The 24,165-nt window shown below is 39.2% G+C and overlaps 1 protein-coding gene across 1 annotated transcript in view; it reads right to left on the reverse strand.

Annotated features, from left to right (window-relative positions):
- Positions 1-430: 430 nt before the first annotated feature.
- The window catches only part of LOC120530178 (peptidase inhibitor 15-like), a 30,904-nt gene continuing 7,169 nt past the window's right edge, over positions 431-24,165 (reverse strand). The window contains exons 2-5 of the mRNA XM_039754417.1: positions 4,788-4,906; positions 3,880-4,012; positions 3,676-3,791; positions 431-1,801 (exon numbers count right to left, since the gene is read on the reverse strand). Of these exons, the coding sequence (XP_039610351.1) occupies positions 1,666-1,801; positions 3,676-3,791; positions 3,880-4,012; positions 4,788-4,906 (504 nt within the window). The 3' untranslated portion in view covers positions 431-1,665. The remainder of the gene's footprint in view (positions 1,802-3,675; positions 3,792-3,879; positions 4,013-4,787; positions 4,907-24,165) is intronic.

The raw sequence follows: 24,165 nt of genomic DNA on the forward strand, positions 1-24,165 counted from the left end.
TCTTTAAAGTATTATCTCCAATTATTAAAATAGCTCACTAAGCCGATTGTTTTCTATAAGGCAGCTATGAACACAGGGCTAGCGTTGCTCTCTGCAAGCAAATTTCACAATCATAGGACAACAAGTTGGTCTGATCGTGTCTATGTTAAGTTGAACTGATTGGTGATTGACGATTTAATGCAACAATGTAATAAGTAAGGGATGGGCAACAACATGTACAGCACAATGCCCACATCACTCTAGCATTTAGAAAGTAGTCACACCCAAAATACAGGATTAGGTACTTCTAAGAATACGTCAAGGAATGGAAGTCTGGACACCTTACTTATAACTGACTTTTTTCTTTCTTTTACAATGCTTTTAAAACTCTCACTGTCAATTTTTATACATCAAACTTATTTGATACTTTTACATGCTTTTTTAAAATGGCTCAAGTATTTCTGAAATATCTTAAAATAACTTTTTATCCATTTTAAGATATCTCAGATGCATTTTTAGGTATCTGGAAATGACTTCCTGTCTAGTCTATCCTGTCTTCCCAAAGAAAATACGGAACATCTTGAGAGGAATTGGTTTTGAGGTATCTTGAGCAAAATGTAAATTATGCCAAAACAAATTACACAGATGGGATGCTATTTCAAGTTTCCCATGAAGCCTTCCCATGTTTGTTTTCTGAGGCCCTAATTCTGGAAGAAACAAAGTGCTAAAGTTGATTTCATGCCAATCTATCAGAGAACACACTTGCATTAAGTTAGGGTCAATTTCAAATGTTCAGTCGAACCTAGCAGCATTTGTTTGTACTGTGGAAGAAAACCCAAATGGACACAGCGTAAATATGTAGCTCCACAAAAAGAGAAGGCCACCTGGAAACTAAACTCGGGTCAAGGCTTTGTTTGCCATTGACACGATGTGCTGTGTGAGAGAGCCAACGTATTTCATGGAATCCTAAAATTGCATTATAAGATAGCTAACAGTCTTGTCTAAATATATCAAAAACATGTTGCATGTTCATTAGCTCCCCGATTATTGCAAAGTAATATTTTAGCAGAATGTACTGTAATACAAATTATACTTTCTCTCAGAAACAAGCACCAAGTTGTACACCGGTTAACAGTATCTATGAATCAATAAAGCACCATTTATGACATAAAGACTGTGTATTATTAAAAAGATCTTATATCGAAAGACTGCATTGTTTTCAAATTAATATTGGTTGGCCTTTAGATAAAACTGTAACCTTGATTAAAAAAACGTTAATACATGCTTAAAACCTTTTGTAATAAAGGTACACAAATGACTTCATACTTGCATTATTCTTCTATGTAGTTACCATTTAAATGATAAGTATATACAGTAAATAGCTGTAAATTCCACACTAAGGTGACACTTCAACTCAAAGTACATTAACCAGTTAACAGGAAAATGTCCTATCTTTAAAATGGTCGCATTTGAGATGAATATTTAAACTTAAAATGCAAGTGAATTTTAAATTAATTGTTCAAAGTACTCTCTTTGTTACAATACAAGAGCAGCACAACCTAAATGTTATCTCCTGGCCCTGCTCTAGTCACAGCCCAGAGAACAATCAGCTGATCACAAATGCAAGACTCTTGGAATTATAAAGATGTGCAAATTAATTGAAATTAAAGAGCATGTAGAAATGTCTCATTTAAACCAGTACAGGTAGTTTGAAGTGACTCCTGGAAAGCACATGTTGTTGCTGCAAGAACCTCCATAACTTGGTGGACACGCAGAACATGGAACACCTACTTTGTAGGGAGCTTCTCCAATCCAGTTCCCTCTGAAAAAAGAAACAAAGACATTATATTATATTATTCTTCTTTTGCCTACTTCCATTTAGGAGTCACCACAGTGGTTCATCTGTCGCCTTCTATCTCTGTCTTTTACATCAGTGTTGCAGGATATTATATTATATTATCCATCCATCCATCCATCCATTCTCCAACCCGCTGAATCCAAACACAGGGTCACGGAGTTCTGCTGGAGCCAATCCCAGCCAACACAGGGCACAAGGCAGGAACCAATCCTGGGCAGGGTGCCAACCCACCGCAGGACACACACAAACACCAAGCACACACTAGGGCCAATTTAGAATCACCAATCCACCTAACCTGCATGTCTTTGGACTGTGGGAGGAAACCGGAACGCCCGGAGGAAACCCACGCTGGGAGGACCCGGGTCTCCTAACTGCGAGGCAGCAGCGCTACCACTGCACCTATATTATATTATATTATATTATATTATATTATATTATATTATATTATATTATATTATATTATATCAAAAAGCAGTACAGCCTTTTAAATTGATACCAACCTTTGCACACAACATTCCTGCCTAAAACTGACAAAAAACAATTCAAAACAATCCATGTGCTGTATGTTTACATTATTTTTAGTTAGAAGCTTGGTTTGTTTTTTGTTTTAACATTTGGTAGACTGCAACAACAAGAATATTTATTTCTGTAGCACATTTGCATACAAATGATGTGGCTATAAGTGCTTTACATGATGCCAAAGAGTAATTACATGCAAAGAAAAAAAATTAAAATTAAATTAGATAAATAATGCGGAAATTGTATGAAAAAAATGCACACTTTTTAAAGTTCTTAAATACAGAATTGCTTTTCTAAATGATGGGCCATTGATAAAGTCAGTTCGCCAGAGTGGATAGAAAAAATAAAATAGAGTCCAAAAAAATTAACCAACTCAGGCTTCCATATGAATAGGTATATTATTAGTAGAATGTAAGAGTCATTATCTATAATATCATATTCTAAGTCTCTAAATGTTTGTCCGATGATAAAGTCAGATGGCCAGGAGGACAAAAAAAAGAAAACTACACTTAAGCAGGAGAAAAAAACAAAATCTGTAGGGGTTCCAGGCCACATGACCTCCCAGTCCCCATTGGGCATTCTACTGAACAAACACGTTCTTAAGTTGTTCTTTATTAGTTTTAGGTGGTGGCCAGGGTCTTAGAGTGAGCAGTGAATCTGTAGAAGACTGGCATGGGATAAAACGATTAGGAACCCCTAATTGTGAGTAAACTGTATGCTGTGCCTAAGATGAAGCATGTTCGCACAGTGATTGTAACATTGCAGGCTCACAGCTCCCAGAGACTTGTTTTGAATCCCAGCCTAGTTATTATCATTAAAGAGTATGCATGTTCTCCCTTTATCCATACGATGTGCAGTACATTAGTTTAATCACCTTCCAAAATATGTTGCAGACACTGTTGTTGTAGTTAGTAGTGCTGGCCTATCTATCTATCTATCTATCTATCTATCTATCTATCTATCTATCTATCTATCTATCTATCTATCTATCTATCTATCTAAGGACCTTCTTGTAAAAAGCCAAACTACCCCCGTTGGCAAAGTTGTAAAGTTCTAGGCAGAAGTACAGAACAGTCAGACATTATTTAAGGGCTCTACATTACCTGAAAGGAACTGTGCCATTTTCAAAGATCTAATATGTGCCTGAGATTCTTTCCTGAGCCCCCTATAATAAATCTCCCAAAAAAGCAACCCTAATACTTCAAAAACAGACAAAAACGTTAAACTATTATTAGCACACTAGTTGATTCAAAGCATTCTCAGGCCCATGCATAAAGACACAGGAGTGACCTTCACGTAGGATGATGTGCCACACTTACTTGGGTGAATAATTGCACACCAGGTAGGTAGCTCTTCTCCATACTGAACCCCAGACATTCATATTATGGCAAGTATTGATCGCACAGCCAACTCGATTGGAAGTGGCCCACACCATCTAAGAAATGAAAGCAATTAAGAAGGAATGATCTTAAAGATAGTAAAATGAAGAAATAGAAAATGATGGAATGCTAGCTGTTTCCTACCTGGGTATAGTGTGTGCACATTGGGCCATAGCATTTTAATGGACATCTGGGATTGCAGTCTTGAGGGTATGGAAATGCATAATCCTTCACTTCGTCATACCAGGGTTTCACTAGTTGAAGAATGGATCGATAGCTGAAATAAAAATAAATCAAAGGAGTTCAATACACTTTTAATGGGAGACTGATTGTCATTAATGATTATTTGCTACAGACATGTTACAAATAGGAATGTACAGTGAAACACACAAGGTTTGGTTGTCCCTTAAGGTAATGATTTGAGGAGGAACATCAGGTTTCAAAAAGGGACATTGCACCTTGATAGCTCTACTTACTATTGTAGACACACTATGGCATGCTAGAGCTACCAGCACTTCATCTGTTCTCAATCTGATACATCTCTCCTCCGCTTTTAACACAGTCAACAACCAGATCCTCTTTGACTACTTTTTCTGACACTGGCACCACTAGGACTGCCTTCAGGTAGCATGAGTAATAGCTCTTGGCCAGATCCTACTGTGTGTGGTGTGGAGAGATGTCAAGGGTGTACCAGGCAAACATAGCAGTGTGCCAAGGATGAGTGCTGAGCCCTCTCCACTTCTCTTTTTACAGTACATCTCCTATTATTGGGTCCCATGGTTTTCCCAATCTGTGTTATGCTAATGATATGTAGCTGTACTTCTCATTCCCTTCTGAGCACCACAGGATATCAGCGACGATCTCTGCATGTCTCAGATATTGCAACCTTGATAAAGGAACACCATTTCCAACACAACCTGGCAAAGACAGACTTTCCTGTCATTCCAGATCATCGGTCTGTTCAATACCCAATCTCTGTTCAGCTTGGCTCTTTATCACCAAGTCTGTATGCAACCTTTTGTTACAGCTGACTCTATACGGTCATTACATACCGTCCAGTCCTTACTGACAAGTTCTGACCCAGGAATCTCAGAAGATATTGGGGCCCATGATCCCATATGCACATCGAAGCCCACGATTCTGCAGATTTTGCAAGAGTTTCATCCCAAACCTACAAAAATAAAGTGATAATTGTGGCAAGTGATAAAAGGTAAAGAAACAGCATAACATGTAGAGTCAACAACAGGTGAGCAATCTTTGGAACTGTTGTTTCTTATTAACTTGCTACCAGCTTTTATCTCTTTTTTCAGACATCTGATGAATGAGACAGCCACATTCTGTGCCTACATACAGGGAATTAAGGAGATGACATTCAAAACAAAGGCATGAAAATTCCATCTCCAAAAGACATAAACATGGGTGAATCAACTTTGGGTCCAACTTAAACCCCTCACTTTGCGGAGTTTGCACATTTCTGAATGCCTGTATGGGTTTTTATTCCATGGTGAAGAAAGTTCAGTTATTCTAAAACTGTAATTGCCCTGACATGAGTTTTAGTGTGAATAAATGAGCCTTGTTGTGGACCCCATTATGACTTGCGTTCCCAAAATGAGTTTTGTCTTTCAGCTTCTGTAGAGGATTTCTAGCATATAAGCTGTATATATATTTTGTATGTCATTGTTTGTAAACTAGACAAAGTAAATGTAATATTAGTGTTGAAGAAGGCATGTTTTACTTTATTGATGATAATAGCGGTGCTTTGATGTTTACCTAATCAACCCGTCCTGCCTTTAGGGACTGACTTGGGATGTGAAATTTATGGTGAGGGGTTGGAGCATCAGACCAGCCTAGGAAGGGTGAATGTTGTCACACACATGCGTTTGAGAGACAGTTTATGGGCTCAAATAGATCCAGTTACTCACAAAACCAGGGGTTGTTGCTGCACTCTAACTCTTTTTCCTCTCTCCCAGCAGAACAACTGAAGAAAACCACCCAGTAACATCACTTCCGGTTCCAATTATCAAGACCTCACCTCTTCAAAACATCACTTCCTGCATGGTCTGCTATATATACCGCCATCATTTTCTCTTTTGTCAGTTCCAATTTGAACTCTGTCTCTAAAGATTTTATTTCCTTTGCTTGTGCTCCAGTACTGTATATGGGGGATCCCCCCAAACCTTTGACAGTGTTTTTGTCTTTTTTTTTTTTGTTCTTTATTTCACCATATACAATTTCTTGTATTAGGAATTTTTTGCATACCCCTTAGGTTCAGAGCGCAGGGACAGCCATTGTACAGCGCCCCTGGAGCAATTACAGGTTAAGGGCTTTGTTCAAGGACCCAGCAGAGTAGGGTCTCTTTTGGCAGTGATGGTGATTCGATCTGGCAACATTCTGGATACCAGCACAGATCCTTTTACACTGTGTATTGACCATAGGAAGGCCATAAACTGACTAAACAAAGCAGCAGGGGGATGAGTTGTACTTAAGCGCTTTCATTGGTAGATGACCCAGGAAGGGACAGATAAACTAATTCTATTAGTCTAAAGTATGGCTGTTTATGATTGGTTTTGAATCTGAGGCCATTCTGTACTATGGAAGCCCATTGGTTAGTGTTTTATGGTGAGAGTAGTATAAAGTTGATCACTTTCCCTTTACCTCCCTCTCTCTCCATGAACATGAGAATACGATGAAGACAACTCTATCTCAGCAGCCATATTGAGACAGGCATATGGCCATTTTCAAAAGCCCATTCAAAGACCATGTGGTAGCAAAGCAAGCTAGACTGAAGAGAAGCCAAGAGCCGCCTATGGACGTAAGATGCACCGCTGCTTAGGCTGTAAATGTATGATTTGCCAATATTCACATAGTATTCTATTTACTTAATATTTTTAGGCATTTTATCAATAATACAGAATTAAATGTATAACTTTGTGCTTGGTGTGTGTGTGTGTGTGTGTGTGTGTGTCCTGCAGTGGGCTGGCGCCCTGCCCGGGTTTTGTTCCTGCCTTGCACCCTGTGTTGGCTGGGATTGGCTCCAGCAGACCCCCGTGACCCTGTATTAGGATATAGCGGGTTGGAAAATGACTGACTAACTGACTTAACTAATGCCCGTCTCTTTATGCTGTCTAATTGCCCATGGTTACTGATATAGAAGGGAGGGAGGAAGGAAGTGCTAAAATACCTGATCACAGAGTTGTAAGTGTATGGAGTTTTACACATTTTATTAAGGTCTACATAATAAAGACTATAAAAGGGGGAAATTCCACAATAAAACACCATCATTGGAAATTAGAATCAAAAATATATGGATGGCTGAAAATTACCTAGAAGGGGAGCACTTATGAGGACATAAGTGCTAAAAGTGTATTGCCACAGAAATGGTAGTGCATAAAAATTTAGCCCTGTTTATGGTAGGGAACCCCAGCCTAGTTTCAGCAGCAGGATGTAGAATCAGGTGAAGCTATCAGGAAGAATGTTTTGTTTCATTTTGTAGATTCTTTTATCTGTGTGTATGCTGAGTAGAAGACATGGCATCTTCATTGGCACAACATATTTAGATTGAATTACTGTGTGTTCATATTGGCTCCTTCAGGTTGACTCATTAAGAATTTGTGGAAAAGTACCTTGTTGCAAGTGGTCCTGTAAAACACACAAGACATTTACATTTAGTTGCTTAGCAGACGCTTTTATCCGAAGAGACTTGTAAAAGAGGTCAACATAATTGAGTAACATCAGTCTGGTGACTGTTTAGGAACAACTGCTACAGGACAAGGTTACAAAATTGATTTCCACAAGCGAAAAGTTCAAAACAAAATATAAACTAGTTACACTGCACAGATTTACAAAACCGAACAGCTATTATTTAGACAGATTAGTAAAAATGTTGTGTATGACTGGTTCTGTGAGCAATGCACGAAAGCCAAGCAGCCCTTCCATTCACGCCCCTGAGGTTGTTGTCCACATTGCTGATGGTATTGAAAGAAGTCCATCCTACATCAAAAGTCATCAGTATGACAATTACCACAGATGGGGTGTCACAAATATCATTTAGGTGTGTACTGCATGTGCGGGTGACTTTTTTTTGCGTGCCATTTGGTACCTTATAAAGGAATGGGAGCGATGCAACAAGGTGTTCAGAGGGTGGCGCCTTTTATAACAGTACCTTAGATGTCTCCATGGGGATTCCACTTGACAGTCTGGGACAGCCGTAGACACAGAGGCATTGAAGTTGTTGTGTTCAAGCGATATGGAAACTCCGGCAAACAGCATATTTAGGAATGAAAGAAGTGTCAACAGTTCATTTACAGTTGATAGCATGGAAGTGTCAATAAACAAAGCCCCATTCTTCCAAATACTGACTTGGGAAACTCAAAGACTATTCAAGCATGAAGTATGACTAAGTAACTTTACTTTCTTGTGTACTTGTAAGGGGAAATCCCCTGATAATTTGCAGATGGACTTCACGTCAAACTGACTCACAGACACTAGTGCACTGACTCACTGCTTTGCAAAGTTGTAATATACTGTATATTTTTGGTTGCCCTGGTAATGTACCGCAGAATAACAGCAAACATGACATACGGTGCCCCCACTATAAAAGAGAATCTCCACATGGCTTTATCAAAGAGTTCCTGCACAAGGTTTGATTTATAATGAAAGCAGTGTTTAGGCTACGGGCTGCTGAAGGTGACTGCACCAACAGTACTGGAGGACAAGCATTGGTTCCTCTGATTCTTCATCTGTCATTGTGTGCAGTCTTTGGCTTGGACTTAAAATAATTAGCCATTAATTCACAAGGAAAGCTTGCACGAGAACACAACAATCGCTTGACTTTGGCACCTATCTATCAAGGCCTGAGAATTTAAAGGTATATAAAGGGAAAACTATTTTTAATATTTGGATTTCTTTTCTCTTGCCTTCTTCATTTAAAATAGACTAAATTTGCTAATTTTCAAGTCTGCATACATTTTTGGAAGCCACAGTAGAAGAGGAACATAATGGATTAACAAAACATTCAATTCAAGGCTAGAACCGCATCTGAAAAGGGCACGTGCACTTTGGGGGGCACATTGACTCACACACTCATGGTCACTCGTAACTCCTCTGGTTAACGTCTCCAAATGGCCTGACAGAAACTGTGTAGACTGTAAAGGGAAACCAATCGGAGAAAAGTACCTCAGCCAGAAGCAAACATGGGATCCACGAAACTGAGGTGGCTCTGCAACCTGTTGTGCCTCTCGTGTTACTCTATTACACTTTCTATTTCAAAAAACAATAACAAAACTAATTTTGAAATTAATTCATATTGAAATTCTGAAATATAAAATCTGTAAACAAATATTGTATCCTGAGCGGATTCTACTGAAAATCATGTTATAAATATGCTACTTTTTTGCTTTCATATGCATTACACCAGGGGTGGGCAAAGTCATTCCTGGCTGTGGGTTTTTGTTCCAACCCAGTTGCTTAATTAGAAAACAATCCTTGCCAATAATTACATTTCATGGCTTGTTAGTGCTTTAACTCTGCTATGTCAAGTCATCCTCATATACTACATTTTTTTTCCATTCTAAGGATATCATCCAAATACTTTGAAGTGTAAAACGGATGAGTAATTCTGAATCCTTCACTTTTTTCTCTTCTCTTTCCTTCCAAGTATTTAATTAAACCAAATAGTGCACGATAAATACACACGGCTGTAAAGGGTAACAAGCAAAATGGATAACTGCTGGTTTCTTTTGTCATTTGCATCTTATTGTTAATAAGGAGTAATTAAAAACCAAGAATGCAGCTGTTTAAGACTTAAATAAGCAATAAGGGTTGAAAACCTTAATGAGGGAGATAACTAAAATGAAGCAGAAGTGTTTCTAGAGCAATATGTGCTTCTTAGTAAGCAATTGGGTTGGAACAAAAACCTGCAGCCACTGCGGCCCTCCAGGAATGACTTTTCCCACCCCTGCATTACACAAAAATTATAAAAATGGGTTGCTTTGTCTTTATAATATTATTTAATAATATTTAATATTATTAAAACATGGCAATTCTAAATTGGCCCTAGTGTGTGCTTGGTGTGTGGGTGTGTGTTTGTGTGTGTCCTGCGGTAGGTTGGCACCCTGCCCAGGATTGGTCCCTGCCTTGTGCCCTGTGTTGGCTGGGATTGGCTCCAGCAGACCCCCGTGACCCTGTATTCGGATTCAGCGGGTTAGAAAATGGATGGATAGTTTTAATATACAGTAGACTCTTTTTCTAAACGTTGTTGTTTATTATTTTGTTAATACCTCATTTCTACTGTAAAGTGCAGGTGAAGTACAACCCATAAATGGTCCTGGTAAGGTTCAAATTCATGTATCATTTTCTTTGTGAACTGTGGGGCACCTGTCTGTTGTGGGCATACCAAATTAACATTTAACCGCCAATACCACGAGTTTACTGCTGTTCTTTTTCTTTTATCTTGCTAGAGAAGATGTCACCATCACTCACACTTCTCTGGTACTATTTAGACAGGAATACACATACTTCACAAGAAGCCTTGATAAAGCAGTTAACTATTCTGCTGCTACCAATTATTCCCTACATTTTCATTTGTTTTGGTGCTATCTGCTGATTTCATTATTAATATTCACTCATCCTGAACAATTCACACTTATTGGAATGTATCATTTTGGATTTCTTTGGTAGTTATCATTGTTGTACATGGCTGATGATTTCATGTTCATGTATGGATTATTTATAGGTTTCAGGGATCAATTTTGTCAGTATCATTTTCTTCGTTGTATAGAACTAGCTGTGTAAGCCTGTGCTGTAAAAAGCCCGGGGTCCTAGAAACTAATGAAATCGTCAGAAAAAAAAAATTGAAATGTAGAGATGTCAGGTAATTGAAAGGAACTACTCTGGGCATCTCTCTCCTAGGAGGTTTCGTTTTGCCAATGTGCTCGCCTCGCTTGTGCATTAACGGTGGGAGGAAAAGTAAAAGGGATACCGTTTTGTTGATGTACTTGCCTCGCTTCTTTATTAGCCACTAAGCGAGTGACTTTCTTCAGAGGTTTTGTTTTGCCGATGTGCTGGCCTCGCTTGCATATCCTTGGAGATGGAGCCCTTACCCTAACTCCACCTCACACTGCCACGCATAGACGTTTATATACAAGATGAATATATATGATCAATTTGTTTTAAGTAATTAACAGTCTCCTCAATTTTCAATGCATTTTGACAGGACAGTTGAACCTACATTAGGGTAACACCAGTGGATGCAAGACTGGAACAAAGTCCTGATGGGGTGCATGTCTCATGCAGGCTGTGCCAATACAAACAAGCAAAATTTGCAATCCCAAGTTAATCTAAAACTCACTTTGGGCTTTTGGGAGGAAAGCCATAGCACCTGAAGGAAAACCAATACAGACATAGGAAGAATGTGCAAACTCCACATGGAAAGCAACCGGGGTGGAAATTGAGCCAAGGGCAATAGATCTATAAGGCAGCACCACTAACAATGGTTCTACCCTTTGTACTATTTGTTTGCAAAGAGTTTTATTATGATAGTCATTAAGATCATCTTGTCAGCTATTATGAGATGTTTCTTAATCCCAATAGGTGCCCTGAGACTGTGGAACAACTGAGCTGTGCCTTCCATTACTGTTTTTAAATGTAGATTTTTCAAACCACACCTTTTCCATTCACTTTTAGATGTACACTTTTATATATTACACAGCCGGTCAAAAGTTTTAGAACACCTCAGTTTTTCTTCAAATATGATCAGTTGAAATGCAATGAATAACCTAAAATGGTGAAAAGGTAAGCAGTAAACTGCCAGAGGTTTAAATTTAAAGCTTAGGTTAGCAAAAAAAAAAGGAATATTACAAATGGGCCTTCCTTAGGGAACAACTAATAGATGTTGTGCAGCAATTAAAGTAAATGAAGCCTTGCAAGTTGAAGCAAACAATTTGCACAGGTGTCCCAACTTCTGTTGATTACTTAAAATACAATCTTTCTGTCTTGCTGCAGAGTTGGAACAGACTGTGTTACTTCACCCTCTGAAGTACTACTTGGACATTATTCCAGTGATGATGGCAATAAAACATCAATTAAAAATGAAATGAGACAGAGAATTAGTACCATTAGAAGTGTAGGCCTTTCATTTAGAGAAATCGCGAAAAAAAAAAAAAATCAAAGTGAGTAGAGTGGTGTCCTACACAAAGGCAATTAGAAACTGTGATCTGGCAGACCCAAAGTCACGACCCAATCAGAAGGCAAGTATCTGAGAGTCACCATCTTGCATGATAGACACCTCACAGCACAACAGCTTTACAGTGCAGGTCTAAAATAGCAAGTATTTTCTACTGTGAAGAGGAGATTTGTGCTGCAGATTTGACAAGGTGTGTGTGAGTGGCAGTAAGAAAACCATTCCTTAAAGGTCAAAACAGGGCTTTGACATATCAGCTATGATCTTCTGCAGACTGGTAGAAAGTCTGATGGACCGATGGATCCAAATCTGAAATCTTTGGTTCATCACACAGGGTGTTTGTGTGCCGTCATGTTGGTGAAAGGATGACTTCCTCAGTGTGACGGTGTGGGGTTCTTTTGGTGGAGGAAGGATTGGAGACTTGCACAAAGTGAGTGTCATTCCGATTCAAAAATGTTACCACAGTTTGGCTGTATACTCAGCAAAAGGTGCCTACTTTGCTGTTGTTGCTTTCGAGCATGCACACATTTTGTGCACTTAATGATTCCTTGACTTATTTATTTTTTTATTTGTCATTGTTTATTTGCTATATGTCTTGATTTCATGAAACATTGCATTCATTACCACAAAAACTGAAAAAACTGAGGTGTTCTAAAACTTTTGACCGGTAGAGCATGTCTCAATGTGTTTGTGCTAATGAGTATATGGTTTGCAATTTTGTCGTCCTTTTTCATGCCTTTTATCTCTTATATATACACAACACTTTGGTCATCATGATGCTGTTTTTAAATGTTCCTTATAAATAAAATCCTCTTGCTTGCTAGCTAATCACACACAGGTCATGTCAGTCTTGTTGATGGAGCAGAATGAAAGAAAAGTAAATCAACTTTGTGCTTCTTAAATGTAAATAAGAATACTCCTTAGTTATCATGTTACTGGAAAACCCAAGGAAACATTGCAAAATAAGTACTTTATTATTAAAAATTAAAAAGAAACACTATATTATTTTGCAAAAACTTTACCACTGAGTACAAATCATGAATAGGCAGCATTACAATAACAGAAAATGCATTTACATTTGAGAATGATTTCAGCTTTGTTTTCATAGGTGTATTGTAGGCGCCCCATATACAGAATACTTTTTTGATTAGCTTACAGATAACTTAAGTGATTATAAGCATGTTCAAGCAAGTATGTTCAATATCCTCATAATAACTACTCATGGTGGCTCTAAAATCCGTACTGACCCCTACTCTCTCTTCTGTTTCTTTTTCCGGTTTCTTTGTGGTGGTGGCCTGCGCCACCTCCACCTACTCAAAGCTTCATGATGTTCCAACAATGATGGATGGGTTAAAAGGCAGAAGTCTACATGGCCATCATCATCAAGTCCTTCCGTGAGAACCCTAAATCCAAAGAGGACTGTTTCATTTATGTTAGGTAGAATGCCCAGAGGGGACTGGTCAGGCGGTCTCATAGCCTGGAATCCCTACAGATTTTATTTTTTTCTCCAGCCGTCTGGATTTTTTGTTTTTTTTTTTCTGTCCCCCCTGGCCATTGGACTTTACTCGTATTCGATGTTAATTAATGTTGATTTATTTTGTTTTCTTATTGTATCTTTTATTTTTCTATTCTTCATTATGTAAAGCACTTTGAGCTACTGTTTGTATGAAAATGTGCTATATACATAAATGTTGTTGTTGTTGTTGTTGTTAAGCAGCATTTCAGGTCAGAATAAAGAAAGGCTGGACCCCCTGGCCCCTGAAAAGCTCTGACTATATTTCTAAATTTATTAAACAGGCAAAGCCTCTATTTCCTTTTGAGCAACATCCAAGATCATGTTTAAGGTAGTATTAGATGATCAGATGTTCTGTTTTTTGTTGTTTTTTCTTTTGTGCCTATCAGAGATGGACATTTAGGATTGTGTTTTTATTCAGCATACATATATAAAAGCAAAAATTTAAGTGGCATTGGTGTTTCCAAGACGTTTGAGCCAAAATGTTGATATTGTGTGGAGAGAGTTTGTCTGTTTCTTTCTGCATTAATGTTAGTTTCTTTTAGTGGTGATAATTCCAGAGATTTAATTAATTCTATATGGTTAGCTGGAATTGCTCAACTACATACTGCATACATTTAGTGTGTGTGCCCTAGAAAAAGACATCACTTACTGTCAGCATACTATAGGTTTTTAATTCACTGCATCTTAAAAGAATAACAGTGGATATTTTATAAAAAGATATTCTATATATATATATACTAGGGGGGCAAGCCTCCCTGGCACCTTCAGTGTCCAACCCCCATTTGCGGCCAGCATATTAGTAAAATCTGTAAATGTACAAAAGAAAATTATTATTTATTGGAGTCAAAATCACAAAATTCTATAAATATGTAAGAGAAAAATGAATTGTTATTTAACGGAGTAAAAATCATGAAATGAGAATAAAATATTTACTCTCTTACCGATTGGAGTATTCCCGTTAAACTGAGGTCCTTTGTGCTCGATGAGTATTTATATGAGAATAAATAAACAATTCATACATTTTAACTGACATTCTTATAGATAAAAAAAACTTTTTTTTTTAAATGACTCTTTTAAATAACAGGAAAAATCACGAGAAAACTAAAGTGGTTTGCAGTGGGTCATCGTAACTCGATCTTCAGCTAACTAAATCACCTAAATACAAACATTGGTGTTATGAATAGATCATTTTCTTTTTAATAGTTTGTTCCTGTGAAAGAAAGATTACTCAATCAAGAATTTCTTGATATTTTAGTTTATAATTTAAAACTGGAATAAGAATCTGAAGATCTAATTTTTCTTTGTTTTTTTTAAATTGACATTCCTGAAATGACATTTTACCTGGATGATTGAATGACTAGATAAGCAGAAAACAGGAGTTCAAGACTTCTGTGTGGATTGCAAGTAAATTAACTTTTTATGTCATATAAACAAATGGAAAGTAAGAAAAACAGTATTTTCTTACTATATACTATTACATACTATATTATTATATAATATATTCATTTGACTACACAATGGCACGGTGTGGGTCGACTCCACACTACCAGTTGCATCCCGGAAGCCACCAACCCCTCCACAGCTGCATGAGCACGCACACCCATGGAGATCAATCCGGCCAATTAATTGCATATTTATTAAAATTGGCCACCTTTTACTGAGCCGTGGGCCTGCTATACCACAGGCACTTCACTGTGCTGAAGTTCTATATTTAATAAACTGCTCTTTTCAGGAAAGTGCAACTTTTAGAAAACAATATCAGAGAGACCTCCTGTTCTTCAACAAAGTTGCTCAGGATTACAGGGTAGGTGACCATGTAGTTCACCCTTAAAAGATACAGAAACTATTTAGTGTTCATGTGAAAACTTATAAATAATAAAGATCAAATCAAAATTTGGTTTAGTTTTTATGCAATAGTTAATTTATTTTATACCTATACCTGGCTTTGATTCCAACAACACAGTGTAAATGCCACATGGGCTGGACAAACATCCTGGCCAGAAGGGGGGATGGTTCCTTATCCGGATGGTAGGCTCCTAATGGAAAGGCATCCTGGCCGGGGAGGAGAGAGGGATCAGACCTGGAAGGAACGACCAAAAGGGATGGACAAGCAGCCCACTGAAAAGAGAAGATGTTGCTGGGGTTTCTTTTACTCCCCCAGCACGCTGGATGGCAGCAGCCCCGGATATCAGTGCCCAGTGGGAAGCTAGGAGGGCATGCCGGGAGATGTAGTCTGGCAGAGCAGCCCTGCTGGGGTCACTGGGTGCCACAAGAGGGTGCTGCAGGGAGACAAGCTCCCTGTTATAATAGACTTTCAAATGACCCAGAAGTGCTTCCATCGGGCAATCTCCCTGGCACCAGAAGTACTCCCAGGTCCGTAATAAAAGGGGCCGCACTCCCTTGCCCAGGCGAGTCTGAGCTGGGAGGACGTGGAGCAACACTCGGTTGGAGGAGGGCAATGCGGTAGTGGTGGTGAGAGAAAAGTATTGTGCAGAGAGAGAGAACTTGTGTCTTTGTGCTTTTTCAAACTTTGTGCAAGAATTGGTTTAATTAACCTTACATTATGTGAACTGGGGACTCACTGTGTGTTCGTGTTTGGGGGTTTGGGGCTCACTGACTCCCCTGATTTCATCACTACAGTCATATGATATGTCTAAATATTATTACAATGACTTGTGGAAAATCATTTCACTGTTATACTGTGTCCATATGTGTTATTCTTGCCACAGGTAGCTTTGGAGGACAATTTGTAGGGAAGGTGTAACAGGATAATGGAGTCAGCTGCGGGTTACCCTTCCTGCTTCTTGATTACATGTGGCTGGCAATTTGTTTAAGATCATAGAGAGGACCATCAGAACTTAGTTATGTAAGGAGAGTCCTGAATCTTTTGCAGAAATACAGAAAAAACAGAACCACTCTAACTTCTCTCTCTAATCTCTTCTAATGTTTATGCACAATATGTGTGCTTCACCCTCCAAAAAACAAGTGGAACCTTCCTATATGTATACAGTGTTTAATAATTGCCTGGTGCCACTATCATAACGTGCATCAGCAAAAACAGAAAATAGTCTCTTCTCAATGCCACATTAGAAAATAAAAAACTCTAAACACAACAGTGTGGCAATTAGTTCTTGGTAGCCCAGTTGTCACAACATTATGTTTCAAAGTCTATTTGTTTTGTTTTTAGTTAGGAGATCTTAGGGATGGACAACTAGCATTGGTGGAATGTGTGACCTGTGACATGAGCTAAATTTGTGTACTTCGTGTGTAAAGGAGAAAGAGGCATTCAGATAACAACTGGAAGAAGAAGTGAAAAGGTAAGTGATGGGGAGTTGAACATCCTGTGGTGAATAAGAATAGGAGTGTGGGTAAGTACATTGAATGATTTAGAAGAAGACATGAAGAGAAAATGACCAGAGATTTGGGTTGGTGTGCATGAACTTCTGGAAAGCAGAGTAGCATCTGCTAACCTAACAGGGTGGTGAAGTTCAAAGTCAAACAGAGTACATTCTGGTAAGAAGAATGGACAGAACATTTTGTAGTGAACTGCAAAGTAATACAACAGGAGGCCTGTATGAAATAGCAAGGGCTGCTGGTAATAGACTTGAAGATGAAAGGAAGCCAGCCTAAAAAGAAATGTGGAAATTCAAGGATTAAGATGTGGAATATGAAAGAGAAGTTCTGAGAATACAGAAGGCTGACACAGTATTATTTTAAAATTTCAAGAGGGAATAAAGGAGATGATACTTGGAGAATAATGATGACTTTGTTCATAGAAGAGACAGAAGCAACAGTGGAATGATCACGTGGATATGTTCCACCACTGGGTGATGAATTTCAAGAAGCAATAAAATAAAATTCAATGGCATTTAAGGACTAGAGGAATCTGATGGGAAAAGAAGAATGGTACAGGGAAGCAAATGCAGACAAAGAGGGCAGTGTGATGAGCAAGAGCAGTGGTATAAACATATTAGAAATTGGAAACAAGAGAAGGAGAAAAGAGTCTGTATAGGAATAGAAAGATTATAAAAAAACAAAAACGAGGTCTGGATGATTTTGTCTGTGCGAGCTGTGGTTTAGTTGGAGTGAGTTTCTGGGTATGTCATATCACATGACTGACCTTTACGAGAGCATGTCTGTAACTTGCTAAGATTATGTAAATGAAGGCTATGACTGAAAAGGCGCAGAATGTTTCATGGCCTTATGTCTGTCTGGGCATAGCCAAGCCAGCCATTCTTACAGAGTGACAAGTTTTCATCTAACAAATTTCAACCAAATGACAGCGCTGCAGATGTGCCTGTCCCCAAAGACAGTAAACCTACTGAAGATACATCACTAGACGTTACCAACAAATGTGTGCCACTGTGAGGATTCAACTGTATCACGTGAAACTGGAGAATGTTTATTGTGATAGGTCAGAGCTGCTAAATCCAATCCATCACAACCCTCATTGAATAAAGTAGGTAGAAAATGCATGAGTGGGTGAGTGAGTGAATCTTTTTCAGATGATTTTTTCATAAATACCCAATAAAATATTCTTTAGACTGTACTTCAATTTTTTTTTTTTTTATTTGTGACTAAAATATGTAGGATTCACAGAAATAATTATTCCGCAGTAAAACTCAAAATGGTAACAGTGGGAAAAAATACCAATAAAATTAAGACCTACACCGGGGACCACCTCTTACACAAATCAAACATCCTTATGACAGCCCTGAACCACTGAAATGAAAACTACATTGTTCAATATTGCCTGGTCACACATTGGGTAGAGAGGAGTGCCCCCCAAACAGAGAGCCCAAGAGACAAGAAGATTAAGAAGGAGAGTGGCAACAAGTATCATTAGATACTCATCTCTGAATTAACAGTATCATAAATCTCCCTTTAGCCATATTAGGGCCAGAGGCCCCATGAAGCCTTGTCACAAGAAGTGATGCTTTTCAGAGATGAAAAAAGGAGGATCTGCCAGTTTCCAGTGAAATGCCTGACCTGACTTAATAACAATGGTACCCAAAGAGAGTACCTTCCTATAAGGAGAGAGGGGATGAAAAGGAACCTTGATAGAGAGGGTAGCTGAAAGAAACCTTCATTGTTTAAACACAGACATTTTATGTAAGAAAGTTTACAGGTATGTCTTGCTGTTGCAAAAAAAACTGAGCCAGAATAATGTGGAGAAATACAGGAACCAGAAGCCGGGAGTACGGCAAAGAAGAATATGTAATGCTAGAACTAGGGGGAAAGTAAAAGAACCTGAAAGTTACAACCATCTGCTTATTTTGATGAAATTCTGGCCATTGAATGGTGACTGAGGCTGGACTGAGGGTAAGAACAAATCTCACTCAACTTCTCTGTACAGACTTTCAGGTATGAAAAGAGGCATCCAGTAAAAAACAATTCCTGAATAATCTTTTGGTCTGGAATATTTTTTGGAAATCCGAAATTATTCTTTGACTGTTTTGTCACTGGCCATCCATTCTTGGTGTCTTCATTTACGGAGTTATTTATTGCATCCAAATAGTAGGTGTCCATTGCTAGGATGATCTTTTCAAAAAATGTCATTTGCCTAAGAGAAACTAAGCATGTAATTTAACATGATGACACGTTTTTCAAAACAAATTAATTGATCCTGTTGAAATTGGTTAGAATAATAATATGACACCAACTTGATATTATGAAAACATAAAAACGGAGAGAAAAAGCAATCACATAATGGGAATACATCTTTTAAAACTATACAAGTGAAATTTTACAACCACATAGCCATTAGTTAACCAGATAAAACTAGTGCTCTGAAAGTATTTGTATATAAGATGACAAACTTTATTATCAAACCTTCTCATCCTGATCAAAAACGTAACAAGCACAATTGGTTCAAAATACCAATAACAAATATATTAGACCAAATGCAATGACTAAACACCTTTCCTATTCTCAACAGTCCTGATCTACTAGCTATTATCAAGTAATCTGGTGTTTAATTATGAATCTTGGAATATCCGTCTGTTCTTCTTACTTCACATTGAGCTATGAGACATATGGTGTCTTCAGATGGCAGTCTTTGTTCACCTCACTTTCACTTGGCCTATCTAGACTGCGGTTGAAACACACTGAGCTGGACAGGCCATCCTTTCCTCTTCTTACTCCTTCTGCGGAATTCTCAGACAGTTAAGCAATACAATCCCACCATCATGTGATAGGGAAACCCATGGATGTTCTTCCAGTAGGTCTTTTCCTATACTCCTCCAGTTTGAGAACCACCAAAGATGCATTACAACTACATGCCCAAATCAACTAAACTGCTTCTTTCAATACGGAGAAGCCGTTGTTGCACTCCAAGATTCTCCAATTTTTCTGTGTTCCTCATTTTGTCACAGAGAGTGAGTCCTGCAACCCCTCAATGGAAAGTTTCAGTATTTTGGATACTTGTACTTGGAGTCTTATTCTCTCAGTCACTATCTGTTCTGTAGATGAGGTGGAATGTGGCGAGCAACTAGGGCTTGGGTAATCAGACCAGGTGTATGCTCAGAAAACTGTAGTGAGAGTCTGTTTCAAAGGTCAGAGCAAATCCAGAGTGATAAACCATAAATGCTATTAAGAGGGGAGCTGCCTGAAGTGACTGACCAAAAGATGTACTGTCACCAAAACCTAAGCTCTAAACCATTAAGGAAGTCAAAAGAAGAACTGCTGGAAGTAGGTAACTAAAAGACATTTATTACTAGAAGCACACACACAGAAATTGTTTGAAATTTGAATCCATAACCTCAGGTGCTGCAAAGAATGCGGTACAGAGCTGGAATTTAAGCCCCCAAAAATGGTGTTCTACATTACACAGCCACTAAATGGTGGAGCTTATTAAAAGGCAATTTGGCAAACTCAAAAAATAAAGATAATACAATTCTGTTTAGTTGTTGCTGTTATATTCATGTAAGACACCAATGTATCAACATTATCTGATTTTCAAAGCTTCCAAAAAGAAACAACAGGACAACAGAAAAAAAATAATTTAAGAAAAAAAAAAAACAGCAAAATGGGGTGGCACGGTGGCGCAGTGGTAACACTGCTGCCTCGCAGTTAGGAGACCCGGGTTTGCTTCCCAGGTCCTCCCTGCGAGGAGTTTGCATGTTTTCCCCGTGTCTGCGTGGTTTTCCTCCCACAGTCCAAAGACATGCCGGTTAGGTGGATTGGCAATTCTAAATTGGCCCTAGTGTGTGTCCTGCGGTGGGTTGGCACCCTGCCCAGGATTGGTTCCTGCCTTATGCCCTGTGTTGGCTGGGATTGGCTCCAGCAGACCCCCGTGACCCTGTGTTCGGATTCAGCGGGCTGGAAAATGGATGGATGGATGGAAAACAGCAAAATGTCCCAATTCAACACACTACTCAGAGCTTATGATTTAGAAAAAGCAATATATCAAAAGCTTCACCTAAGAACTTAGTTCCTACTTTATTTCCACAGTCTGGTATTATATTCACAAAGCTGTTGTGCGTTGATCGGTCAGTCAATCTCACAAACACTTGATTCTTAATTCATTAACTGGATCCCCATGTGATTAGGTTAGCACTGCCCTTGATAAGGATAACGGTCTTCCTGCTGTCTCAAAACATCTACCACATCAATTGAGATCCATTCTTTATGTCACCTAGTTGTACCCATGAATGTCCACCAACTTATATTCTATTCCATACTTTATTCAACAACTAATATTTAAGCCTTGTATATTTTTAACTTATGAACTAATCTTCATCTATAGTTTTTGATGATACTTTCTACCATGCAATATATGTATTGGTTGATTCAGTGACTGATTAACTGATTGGACATCATGCAGTTCACATGCCTGAGATACATCAAGATCTCCTCTAAGCAAACAGAGGATATGTTGTAGAAATCTGGAATGTACAGTGAGACAAAGAACAACAGGAGAATGTGGTATCATTGGTGGCCACTACTGTATCTTCCATAAGGCAGTGTGGCCATAAGGACAGAGCACTTGACTTTAAATCACAAGGTCGCTGATTTATTCTGCTCCTCTGATTCTGATCTTCCTTTGCCAGTTATTTTCTTATTCATCCTCTTTCTGAATTCACTCATTTAATTAAAGTGTCACTATGACCCAGGAGAGTTGACTTCAAGGCAAGACCCAGGCCCAGAGGGAGGCAGGTCCATGACATGGCACACTCAGCACACACTCCCACTTTCATTCATATTGGAGAAATGAGGAGTCACTGGTTAACTTAACTTAACTATGTATCACAGAAATGTAAAAGAAAACCCCAGAAACTGGAGAAAGCCTACTAAAGCTGGTATCATATTACATGACATCTGGTAGGAGGTGATGTCAAACTTGAGAACTATAATTACTGATGTCAGTGCCTGAGGATGTAAGATTACATGACTAAAAATCGCAGGAGATGACAAATTAAACAATTCCATAATGATTTCCAGCATAGCGTCACATTTCCAAAACATTGTGAGATTGTCCCTTTTTTCTGACAGCCAGTAATGTGCTGTCTAATAAAGCTGGCGCCCATGCCAAAGGTTTTACAAATACAGCGAGTTCATCACAATCTCTGTCTTTTTTTGTTCTTTCTGTCAAATTTACTTAAAACATAAGCCATCACACAGATTTGTCTCTCTTTTGTTTGGAGTGTTCCTTATTCCTCATAGTTCCATTATATGTATTTTATTTATGGGTGAGCACTTAATGGGTGTCAATTCACAGACGCACACAGGGCCCGCCACTATGACGTTAAGGCAAAATCAAACCTGTTTGATTTTCACAGGGTGAGTTGTAGACTGGTGGGGTTGAGTTGTAAGGATCTTAGACTACATGAAGGATGGTCATGGGATTGTGATGCGACTGCTCCAGACATGCTATGATTATGTAAATAAAGTTCTGTGACTGCAAATCACTGGAAAAACTGTGTAATGTGACAAGGCCTTAAGACACAGGGAGAACATTCTAATTCCACAAAACACTACCGGACTGAAAATTGAGCCCAGCTTCACAGAGCCTAGAGGGGGTAGCGCTTACTACTGTGCCAATGTGCCGCTCCTTAAAATATAGAAAACAAAACTCCATGCCATTAACGACAACTGAAGGTTTCTCCAAATACTGCTTGCCTTTACTCAGAAAGGTTTTGCATTTTATATATAACTTTTTATTTTATATCTTGTCTTGAAGGTTACTAGAGTTTGTGGCATTTGCCTCTGCTGGAACATATGAATTCTTTTGACCCATTCCAAGACAATACCACATGCACTTCAGAACAGGTCATCTACCTTAAGCTAACTATGTTCAGGCCTGGCCAGTACTTGGATGGGAGACCATCTAGGAAAAACTTGGGTTGCTGCTGGAAGAGATGTTGGTGAGGCCAGCAGAGAGCACTTACCCTGTTTTCGGAATGCAGATCCCAATGTTCCAGTGCTGTGACTGGGACATTGTGCTGTAGAACTTGGTGCCGTCCTTCGGATGAGACATAAAACCGAGGTCCTGACTCTCTGTGGTTATAAAAGATCACTGGGCATTCTTCATAAAGAGTAGGGTGTATCCTAATGTCCAGGCTATATTGTCTACCGAGGCCTAGACATTCCAGGCCCCTAATCATCCCCTGCCTATAAATGGCTATCTTTCTGTACCACTTCACCACCTAATGGCTAATCTGTGGTGAGCATACTGCTGCAAAAATGTCTGTCATTGTATCATCTACGTGGATTATACACATCAGTTATGTCTGAAGTGGCTCATCAGTCACTAGAGTGATTTGAGTAGCGATGATCACCTGGGATTTTATCTTCAGTGTTGTTTTTATTGTATTTGCCTCCCTTTATAATGAGCATTTACTTAACATTACACAACATGCCTGGTGCTCTCATCTCTGCTACACAAACAGTCTTTCTGTAGTAGAGGTATCATTAATGAACCATAACAAGCTTTCACATCGAAAACAGCTAAACTCCTAAACAGCTAAGTGATCTACATTATTACTTTTGGACCACAGATAATTTACAAAATGAAGGATCTGAACACAGGCCCTGGTGGTTACCATACCACTTAAGTCTTTAGGTTGAAAGCTGTGAAACAAGACTTACATGAACCTATCACATGTTACACCAGCACTAGTAGAGAATCATCTCAAGAAGTAAAGGAGATCCCCTTTATTCCATCTAGCTAAGGGGCTTGACTGCTAGGCTGGCCAGGCAGGACTCAGGTCTTCATACCAGTAATGAAGTGACTCATAGCAGTGGAAGTACCAACTCCCTCAAAAATGACCTCCAGAACAGTAAATGTGCATATATGCTGTCACAGGTGGCTGGGAGTGTTTGCCAGCCGGGATGCCCCAGAGGACCGGAGGAGGGCTTATGACTGCCCTGGTGGCTTTGGGGACCACGGGAACTGAGCTTGGAAGCTCAACCCTATAGGGGCCCGTGGTCAGCGCCAGGGGGTGCCCCAATGCCTTTGGAGCCCTGGTGGGTGTGGTAAGTGCTGGGGGGAAGAAGACCAGGGACCGCTTCCGGGTGTGCAGCTGGTACTTCCGCCACACTGGGGAGTGCTGGCAGAAGCTAATCAGGAGGCACCTGGAGCATGTCCGGGTGAGGATTAAGGGAGCCGCCTCCCTCCATTCGATGGTTGGAGTCAGGTAGAAGAGGACAGAGCTCGGGAGGTGAGGAGCGGAGGCGGTCAGAGACAAAGAGGAGGCATTGGATAGAGAGGCCTGGAATTTGGGGGAGTTTTGGG

This window comes from Polypterus senegalus, chromosome 5 (genome assembly GCF_016835505.1).
Source record: "Polypterus senegalus isolate Bchr_013 chromosome 5, ASM1683550v1, whole genome shotgun sequence".
Taxonomy (NCBI): Eukaryota; Metazoa; Chordata; class Cladistia; order Polypteriformes; family Polypteridae; genus Polypterus; species Polypterus senegalus.